This window comes from Salmo salar, chromosome 19 (genome assembly GCF_965601325.2).
Source record: "Salmo salar chromosome 19, fSalSal1, whole genome shotgun sequence".
NCBI classification, from domain to species: domain Eukaryota; kingdom Metazoa; phylum Chordata; class Actinopteri; order Salmoniformes; family Salmonidae; genus Salmo; species Salmo salar.
The window spans coordinates 31646306-31656745 of NC_138309.1; the positions used below are offsets into that span (position 1 = coordinate 31646306).

The 10440-nt window shown below is 41.8% G+C and overlaps 1 protein-coding gene across 1 annotated transcript; it reads right to left on the reverse strand.

The window, feature by feature from the left end:
- Positions 1 to 510: 510 nt before the first annotated feature.
- On the reverse strand, positions 511 to 9714 carry LOC106578663 (protein CDV3 homolog). The gene is made up of 5 exons (XM_014157714.3): positions 9276 to 9714; positions 7972 to 8048; positions 7710 to 7840; positions 7378 to 7540; positions 511 to 3830 (listed from the first exon to the last, which is right to left on the reverse strand). Exons 1-5 carry the CDS (start codon positions 9480 to 9482, stop codon positions 3701 to 3703), a joined length of 708 nt encoding a protein of 235 aa, XP_014013189.1. The 5' UTR covers positions 9483 to 9714; the 3' UTR covers positions 511 to 3700.
- Positions 9715 to 10440: the final 726 nt, after the last annotated feature.

Here is a 10440-nt window from a genome sequence, read left to right on the forward strand (position 1 = left end):
GTTTGCACCTGTAGCAGTCTTTGGCTAGGTCCCGGTACTCCTGAGTCCAATTGCCTTCCTCTCTTTGCCTCTTCTTTATGACTACTGATGTTTATGACTAGTTATTTGTGGTCAGTAGTTATGAAGTTGTGGAGACAGAGACAACGAAAGGAAGCCAATGAAGTGTTGGGACAAAATAAAATCTGTGGTCTCTGACAGATGTCATAATATGTGCCTAGTCCACTACCTATTTTACCAAAGATTTGTCCCAAAAAAAACAACTCCTGAGCCTAAAGTGTTGTTTGAACTTCTTCCGATTTTAAATTGTAATAACATTTAAGGCTCAACCCAAAATGGTGATCTAAAATATAATTTATTAGACCATGTGCATTACTATGCTTACTGAAACACAGTACTTATGCCCCAGTTGCCAATACTCATGCAGACTGGTTTCTCAGTGTGGCTTTTTATTTGAACATCTAGCTTACCTGTAAAACAGTTACTTTCAGGTTAAGAACTCACAGGACACCCTTCACAAGGACCACTGTTTATTTTTTGTTAAACTGTTCTTTGATTAAGAGCCCTCAAACATTTACTACTTCCACCCACATTGTTTTGGCAGAGGACCATAGGCTGTGTAACATGTTTCAGTGCCCTCCACAAATCTCTACATCTCATTTCGATTGGCTTTGACAGAAATTAACAACTCCAGCTCTTTTTAGTTCTCCCCCTCTGTTCAACCTAAGGAAATGCAAGCATGCTTATTCTTATCTAAACCCCCTGACCTTTGAGATAACCTCATTGGTTCGTTAGAGGAGACAGATCAGGTGGTTTGGAGCCCAAAAATAAAAAGTCAGACAGCAGTCACTGACTGAAGCTCTCCAGGAACCACGATTACATGTCATAGACCTGCGCTATAAACATTTCAATAAGTGCTGAAATAATATACTTCATATTTTTTGGAACAACCTATGAGGGCATCGATCGCTACGGGGAGGAGGGAGAAAGATGGGTGAGTTCCATGCTGCAGAACAAGGCAAACTTCAATGCCTTGGACTGAAGCAATGCAATGAGTATAAGAGAAAGCAAATGGATGCAGTGCATTTGGAAGATATTCAGACTCCTTGACTTTTCCCACATTTTGTTACATTACAGCCTTATTCTAAAATGGATTAAAATTGTTTTCTTCCCCATCAATCTATATACACACAATGCCACATAATGACAAAGCAAAAAAATATTTTTAAAAATAAACACATTTACATAAGTATTCAGACCCTTTACTCAGTACTTTGTTGAAGCACCTTTGGCAGCGATTACAGCCTTGACGCTACAATCTTGGCACACCTGTATTGGGAGAGTTTCTCCCAGTATTCTCTGCAGACCCTCTAAAACTCTGTCAGGATGGATGGGGAGCGTCGCTGCACAGCTATTTTCAGGTCTCCCCAGAGACATTCGATCGGGTTCAAGTCTGGGCCACTCAAGGACATTCAGAGACTTGTCCCAAAGCCACTCCTGTATTGTCTTGGCTGTGTGCTTTGGGTCGTTGTCCTGTTGGAAGGTGAATCTTTGCTCCAGTCTGAGTGCTCTGGAGTAGGTTTTCATCAAGGATCTCCATACTTTGTTCGATCCTGACTAGTCTCCCAGTCCCCATCGCTGAAAAACATCCTTTTACTGAGGAGTGACTTCCATCTGGCCACTCTACCATAAAGGCCTGATAGGTGGAGGGCTGCAGAGATGGTTGTCCTTCTGGAAGGTTCTCCCATCTCCACAGAGGAACTCTGAAGCTCTATCAGTGACCATCGGGTTCTTGGTTACCTCCCTCACCTTCTTCCCCAATTGCTCAGTTTGGCTGGACAGCCAGCTCTAGGAAGATTCTTGGTGGTTCCAAACTTCTTCCATTTAAGAATGATGGAGGCCACTGTGTTCTTGTGGACAGTCAGTGGTGCAGAAATGTTTTGGTACCCTTCGACACAATCCTGTCTCGGAGCTCTACGGACAATTCCTTCACCCTCACGGCTTGGTTTTTACTCTGACTTGCACTGTCAACTGTGGGACCTTATATAGACAGGTGTGTGCCTTTCCAAATCATGTCCAATCAATTTAAATTTACCACAGGTGGACTCCAATCAAGTTGTACAAACATCAAGGATGATCAATAGAAACAGGATGCACCTAAGCTCAATTTCAAGTCTCATAGCAAAGGGTCTGAATACTTATGTAAATATGTATATACATTTGCTAAAATTTCCAAAAACATGTTTCCGCTTTGCCATTATGGGGTAGTGTGTAGACTGATGAGAATATTTCATCCATTTTAGAAGAAGACTAACGTATCAAAATGTGGATAAAGTCAAAGGATCTGAACTCTTTCCAAATGAACTATGTAATCAAAAATGGACAGCAGTATGACAGGCCATAGTTACTGCGGTCAATTACAGGCATCAAGTACAGAAGGGTCATTTTTGGGACGCTGTAGCTAATGTCTTTGCACCTGTAACAATGTCAGTCTACTTCCCCTCTGTCCCACCTATACACAATGGTGTAAGTACATAAACACTATGGTGAAGAAACAGCCCTCCAAGTAAAACAAAACCAAAAAATCCTCAGAATGCTTTAAAAAAAGTCATCTACCAAAGTATTGACTTCAGATTAGAAAAGAGGAGCTTAAATAATGGTTTGCCAATGTTAATAATCAATTAAAAAAGGGTGAGCAAGTCAAACAGTGGATATGAAAGACAGTCGGTGTAACTCAACACTACATTATTGAACTTAGGAGGTTGGTTTCCTTTTAAGTGGTGCGATCCAGGAGGCAGGCAACAGCCCATGAGGCGACCAGAAGGTTTCTCTCCAGAGGACGAGGCAGTTTCTCTTTACACTAAGGCCACTTTTAAATAGTAATTCTGAATGAGGACCCGTGTTCACAGATCTTTGTAGGAGTCCCTTTTTTGAGGAAAACAAAAGTTTCTAAGTGAAAGAGCCTGGTGGTTCTCTCTTCTGCAGGGCTAGTGTTTGCACCACTCACCACCAATAAGAACAAAGTCCCCGCTCAACATGGTCACCACAGCCATGCGACCGAGATAGTCCCCCGCTGGTGTGCCCAAACCATAACTCACGCACACCCCAACAAATACAAACCATGTGCAGTTCGGGTTATAACGATCTCGCAAAAAATACATCCATTCTCAACAGTCCATAAATTCATCTTGCCCAATTTTGTGTCTTCTTTGATCCTCTGTGGCTTTATCAAAGAAAGTTGAAGTCCAGAGAGAAGTTGTACCATACAACTGCTGCTCTGAATACAATCCACAAAAGACAACCTAAAGTTGCCTTTGCTGTTGTTGCTGCTGCAGTGTCATTCATATGGGTGTATCATAAAGATTTGATATTTCAGTTGATCCCTGTTGCCACAGCCCTTTTGGATGTAGTCCTTCAGTTTTGCCAACCAGGTGCTTTGTGTATGTACTGTATATACACGTGAATGTATTGACATAGTGGGAGTGTCTGTGTAGACGTAAAGTGTGTGTCAGTGTATATGGTTGACTGTGTGAGGTGTTTATGTATACTGTATGTATTGTACTGTGTGAGAAGGAGAGAAGGTCCAGTGTGGTGGTGGCAGCAACACCAGTGTTTGTTGTCAGGACTGCGCTGTAGTTAGGTACACAGCTGTAGTTCAGCTCCCTCTGGCAGCTGGGTAAGACCACGCTGGCTGTGCAAGGCACTACTTGTCCCCCAGGATGGCATACTGGTTACCAAGCTCCAACTGCTGCAGGGAAGCGCCACTGCCGCCCTCCTCTCGGCCACGGTTTTTGTGCTTCACAACCTCAAAGGTCTTCTCCATCTCTCTGTCCCTGAAACCCAAGCATTGGACATTGAAAAAGTTTCTATACTGTATGTCAAATCAAATGTTATTTGTCACATACACATGGTTAGCAGATGTTAATGCGAGTGTAGCGAAATGCTTGTGCTTCTAGTTCCGTCCAAGCAGTAATATCTAACGAGTAATCTAACACTTCCACAACAACTACCTACACACACATACACCATGTAAAGGAATGAAGAATATGTACATAAAAATATATGAATGAGTGATGGCCGAACAGCATAGGCAAGATGCAGTAGATGGTATAGAGTACTCATCTCATATGTATATACTGTAATGTAGGGTATGTAAACATTATATAAAGTGGCATTGTTTAAAGTGGCTAATGATACATAATTACATCAATTTTTCCATTATTAAAGTGGCTAGAGTCGAGTCAGTATGTTGGAAGTCTAAAGGCTTCCGCATACATAGGTTTGGTTCACTCCTAGCAGAACTCAGCTAGGTGAAACGACATTGCTTGTATACCCCCTAAAGACCGTCGCTTGAAAAACAAGAAAATAATATTACTGTTGTTTGTCCCTCGAGCCACCGAAGCAACAGCCAGAAACACTTCCTCAAAATTGTCAGAATTAATCCAAGATAAAACAAGACATTTTGGCCAAGGAAGTCTTAGTCGCATAATTTTACATTTAGCTAAGATGTTTGGTGCAGTGAACAACGTTGCATGAAAATTAGTCCTCTCTCGCAGAGACTACACTTCATGTTCCCACTCATACTAAGAGTAGTACTGATGACCAATCACCAACGAAGGGGCGTTGACTTCGGCTATCGAACTTCGATATCGAGAAAAATGTTGAGCGCACTAGGGTTGACCCCAGTTAGTCAACTGGTTGATTGTTAAGCTGTCGGTCGACGGAGATTGTTTTAGTCGATAAGTAACATTCAGAAAGTATTCAGACCCCTTGACTTTTTCCACACTTTGTTACGTTACAGCCTTATTCTAAAATGGATTTGTTTTTTCCACCCCTGATCAATCTACACACAATACCCCAAAATGACAAAGCAAAAACAGGGTTATAGAAATATTTGCAAATGTATTAAGAAAAAAATAAAAATAAAACGGAAACATGTACATACTTTGTTAAAGCACAGTTGGCAGCGATTATAGCCTCAAGTCTTCTTTGGTACAACTTCAACTGTATATAGACAGGTGTGTGCCTCTCCAAATCATGTCCAATCAATTGAATTTACCACAGGTGGACTCCAAACATCAAGGATGATCAATGGAAACAGGATGCATTTGAGCTCAATTTCAAGTGTCATAAAGGTTCTGAATACTTAAGAAAATAAGGCATTTGTGTGTATTTCCCCCCCCAATTCTAAAAACCTGTTTTCACTTTGTCATTATGGGGTAGTGTGTAGATTGATGAGGAAAAATATTCTAAAATGAATTAAATTCATAAGGCTGCAATGTAACAAAATGTGGAAGTAGTCAAGGGGTCTGAATACTTTCCGAATGCATTGTACAAACACCTCATTGAACTAATCCATTGCGGAGACCTAGACTAAAAGCAAATTTATGCTTGATCTGAAAATGTGGTTGGAGACTCCATATGGAGGGTGTGAAGCAATTGCAGAGCCTCCAGAGGCATGCAGAGGCCAAATACAGCTCCGTACTGCATTCCCATGCACCTCCCAAACATTGTAACAATGCAGAGGGCTCTGTACAGCTCCGTATTTACATGATTGGTTGACGGTAGGTTTCCTGTAGGAAACACAAACTCACTTCCTTGACAACAGCTCTGCACTTCTCAACGAAGCGCAAGTATGAACGCCCTGACTTCTGCCGAATCACCGCAAATTCTGCATGGTCAATGCAGACTTCGAATTGACTATGCACCCAGACGTACAATGCACTTCTCTCTACAGAACGCGCCAATTTGTGCACATTCATTGTTTGCGTTAGATTGTTAGTGTATATCAAATCCCCATGACATAACACCAGTAGTATATTTACCGTTAACTCCTAATCTACAATGTTTGTTACTATGGTTACAGTAAATTATATTAATGCATTCAATATTATTATTCCAGTCTTCCTGTTATCATTGTCGGTGGACACATTGTAGCATAAGTTGTGCACTCTGCAAACACTTGTGAGAAACAAGTTTTCGTTCATTTCATTTACAAGTTGTCAATTTAGTCATTGTCTTTTGTTTGGAGCACTCTTGTCAATGTTGAGTAAGCCTATAGGCTACATGGCCTGCGTGCAAATGTAGGCATATAAATGTGCACATTTGGGGATCTGATCGTATTTCTTATTGGCCTTAACGCACCACCACTAATGAGCTTCTCAAAGTAATGTTCTCACTTCAAACAGCAAGCAAATGAAGTCTGTTTTTACATCCATTGAGAATTACAATAGTTCCTCAATGTATTTGAATATCTTTCCAGCCGTCTACCTTTTGATAAGCACTCAGTGTGAAAGGGAAAAATGTAATTCTCTTACCCAGTGGAAAAGTCGTAAAATAGGCCTACCTGATTACTACTTATTAGTGCTTGACTTGGACTGAAATAGGTACTCATTTTGGATGCTGGTACTGTTTATATTTAGGTGCAGGAGCTCCACAATACTTTTGAGCTAATATTCTATAAGAGGAACAGGAGCTCACCAAATTAGAAAATTTGAGGTTCCGGTACTCCGCTCTGGTGAGCTCCTGCCCAAGTCAACCACTGCTTTTTATCCCTTGTGCAAATGGCCTACAGCTGTGTCTGTCCAGAGCTCACTGGCGGAGGAAACTCTGAGGGCAGGCCGGACCCAAGTTAATACAATGTTTCAAGGTTGTTGCAGACAGGCCATGTGTAGCTAATGTGATTTATAGGATAAATATTTTTAAATCAGGATATTTTCTACCTGCAGGCTGCAATGTTTTTATTTGTTGGCTTTATGTAGGCTATTTTTACATAGTTGGCAATGGCAATAGGTGTTACGTTTTAGGTTTGTATCTTTTATATTTGGATTGAATTTTTATTAAGCACATGGCAATGATTGAGATATGAAGAGCTTATTATAAATTAAATGAAACTGTTTCACATAACTGCCACGCAGGTAAGATAAATTGGCATTCCACATGAGAAAGGTTGCCGACTCCTCCTATTACCAACAACTTCAGGAGAGTAATGGCAGAACCTGCAAAAGCCAGCAGGAGTGGGAGGAGAAAGGTTTCTCTCTTCTGGATATCTAGGTCTCTTGAGGCATTTGTCTTATTTCATCAAACCGTAACCTTAAAAAGCGTCAGACAAGCTCAATGCATAAAGTTGATTTTATTAAAACACATAGGATGTGTCTATATGGAAAAATATAGACCAATCGATAACAGACTACTTTTGGTCAACTAAGATTAGTTTTAGTTGGGGACAGCCCTAGTGTGCACGAACAGCTGAAAAAACATGCCGAACAGCAAGATGAACAAAAACGTCACAAAATTGTCATAATATATGCGCAAACTTTTCACCTGGGAAGCATGCAACAGGCTTAAGATGAGTGCTATCTGAAGTTGAGGTTCACTCACCTGCGTGTCTCCACATGTTTGGAGCCGGCCCTGAGTGAGGGGAACTGTGTGTCGCTGAAGATCTCAGGGGGCCCCTGGTTGGGGCCACGCTTTGTGGTAGTCAGTCGGGCCCCTGGGGGGCGGTACACCCCAGAAGGCTTGGACTCAGGCACCTCTTCCACTTCTGTAGAAGCAAAAGCAGAGATGAAGCAAACCAGTCAGTGAAAACAAAGGGCAAGGCTCATCATTAGTAATCACCTAAATATCTATTGGAGTAACCCACATACTCTTATTGTAGTGTATATGTACATGTATGTGGAAGTGATACATAGAGTGGAGAGAAGTATACCCACCAACAGAGGCAGCGGCTGGGGGCGGGGCACCAGATTTGTTCCAGGGTCCAGACATTTTGTCTCCACTGACCAGGATGATCTCTCCATCCTCACCGACCTCCTCCTCATACTCCTCTTCCTCCTTCTCATCACTGTCACAATCACCCAATCAACAAAAAAATGTGCCACTAGTACAGATGTTTAACATGTCATTAGGGTAGTGCCTACTGTTTTCTGCCAACTGAATGAATGTGACACTGTCCCCCCTTATGTTCAGTTTTACCTTATCTGCAGAGCCTGCAGTCTGAGTCCACTGTAGTCCACCTCCTTTGCCTCAAACTCCTTCCACTCCTCGTCCTCCTGCAGACAGAGCACACAGTTTATCAGTTACACACCCCACTAACTGACGGTTTAGCAATCCAAGGCTTCATAGTTCATAAATATGCGTTGTCATGATGTCAATCTCAATTTTGCATGTAAAATTTGACCATGCAAAGGAACGCATGTCAAGGGGCCAAATAACTAGAAACTAGGATCTGGATACAGGCCACGCCCTGACTTGGGACAGTCATCACAACATGTCACACTGCCTCTTGAATAAGTGTCACAACCTCTGCACAGAACCACACCAGGGTGACACCCTGATATCAATTAGCTAAGGTATCCCAGAGAGGGGACAGGTTGACAGTTAACGTTAGATCGACACTATCGGCTGCCTAGGCTTGTTGTGCGGTTATCAGAATCATAATAAAATGTGCATTTGGTAACTAGCTAACGTTATCTGCTGCAAATGCTACTTACTAACATTATCACCAGTAAGTTATTTATACTCAGTGCATTTTTCCGCACAAAGAAAGGTTCTGAGTCTAACAGCTGCAGTCCCCATTTCTCAGGCTAACCAGCTGTAAATTCTGAGAAGATTAGAGGCCTAAGCATCTACTATTGCGAATCGTGCCAACTAGCTAGCAACATTACTAAATTCCAAATGTACAGCTTTGTCCAAATGAATTAAGTTAGCTAACGTTAACTAGTAAGCAAGTTATATTCACATTCGTCACGGGCCATAATGTTGCTGGCTATATTCACCAATAGTATTACAAGTCGTCACGAGGTCATGATTACTAACTAACGTTAGTTAGCTAACGTTAGTTAGCCTAGACTAAATCCAATGTGTGACCGTTTTCACCTTTGAAAACATGCTAGCCACTTGTCAGTTAACGTAGTTCTCTAGCTGATTAACGTTGACCAATCGACAAAGTTGACACTGTCGCGGCCTAAAGTTATCTAGACATGTCTGCTCACCGTCTGGAATAAGTATTGAGCTGGCTGGCTTATCTAGCAGCGAACTAAATTATTGGATTGCTGTTTGAGGAACTAGTTAACAAAACGTAAGGTAGCTAACCTTAAATATGTATCTCCAGAAGTCGTATGTTAGGCCAGTATAATAACTAGCCAGCCATGGTTTATTACTAAACAGCCACGAGTCATCACTGTTAGCAGGCAAACTAGCTAGCTAGCAACAGATTGATTTGGCTAGTAGCAGCAGTAAGTGCTAACAGTTACTGGCGCGGCGCTAGCCAACGTTACCTTCTCCGGCTGCGCATCTTGATGTTCATTTTTCGTGCCGGACTTCTCCTTTTCCTTCTTGTTCTTTTTCAATACAATTGGTGTGGGCCCAGATGGGACTTCCTTTCCCTTGCCTCCCTTTTCTTTCTTCTTTTTTTTATCCCTCTTGGCAAAGAAATCATCCAGGCTCTTCTCCGGCGCAGCACCACCAGTCTCTACATCCGCCATTTTCTTTAAGAAATGAATGCTAAGCAATGACAAATGTCAAAACGTCTCTTTAAATCCGTTGATAGGGAGGGTTTAAATTCCTATTCGAGCACAGCAATCAAACAACTCCCCTTCTATCGTGAGCAAGAATATGTACCTACTGCCTGTCTTTCAATGTGCCACATTATTATAGGGGTGTGCGGCTCGCTCGCTGCTATTTGACAGGCGAACCGGATGTGCAGCCAATACTCTCCAAAATGCCCCGGATGAACATGAAGAGAAACATAATGGACATGCTGAAGAACCAATTATATTGCATGTCTTTTTTGATCACCCTATATTATTAGCCCGGTAATAATCTGGTACCACACCATGAGGTCTACTGTGGTAGTCTTCACGGATCAATTTATTGTGTTGATTATTGACTAGTTGATCATGGAACAATAGAGAATCACTTATATTTTATGTATTTATGAGTTTACTTGTCTTCTCAAAGCCAGCATTCCAAGTATTTACAGTACAGGCACTGTGGTAGTCTACACTCTGGATGTGACCTTAGATGAAAACGTAGGTATTTCTGCTCCCCGTTCAATGACAGTTCACACTAAAAATATGTATATTGTGTGTTACTTGTTTCCACTAAAGGAACACATGTGGGATGCCACTATGTGAAACTATGGGCTTAGCATGGGACTGGGCTGCCCATAAAGTGGTTTATTAGGCCTACTATTGGGCTGGGGCACACCAGCATATCTTGTGTGTTGAGGACCTGCAGCAAGGAAGGCCACTCAGCAAGGAAGAAGCCACTGCTCCAAAACTGCCATAAAAAAGCCAGACTAAGGTTTGCAACTGCACATGGGGACAAAGATCATACTTTTTTGAGAAATTTCCTCTGGTCTGATGAAAATAAATATAACCGTTTGTCCATAATGACCATTGTTATGTTTGGAGGAAAAAGGGCGATACTTGCAAGCCGAAG

Bases quoted from the DNA above. Each gene is read 5' to 3' on its own strand.
- LOC106578663 (XM_014157714.3), bottom strand. From the start codon at position 9,482: ATGGCGGATGTAGAGACTGGTGGTGCTGCGCCGGAGAAGAGCCTGGAT. The intron at 8,049-9,275 runs GTAACGTTGGCT...CTCTGTCTGCAG, and splicing joins AAGATGCGCAGCCGGAGAAG to GAGGACGAGGAGTGGAAGGA. The intron at 7,841-7,971 runs GTAAAACTGAAC...TGATTGTGACAG, and splicing joins CTGCAGGCTCTGCAGATAAG to TGATGAGAAGGAGGAAGAGG.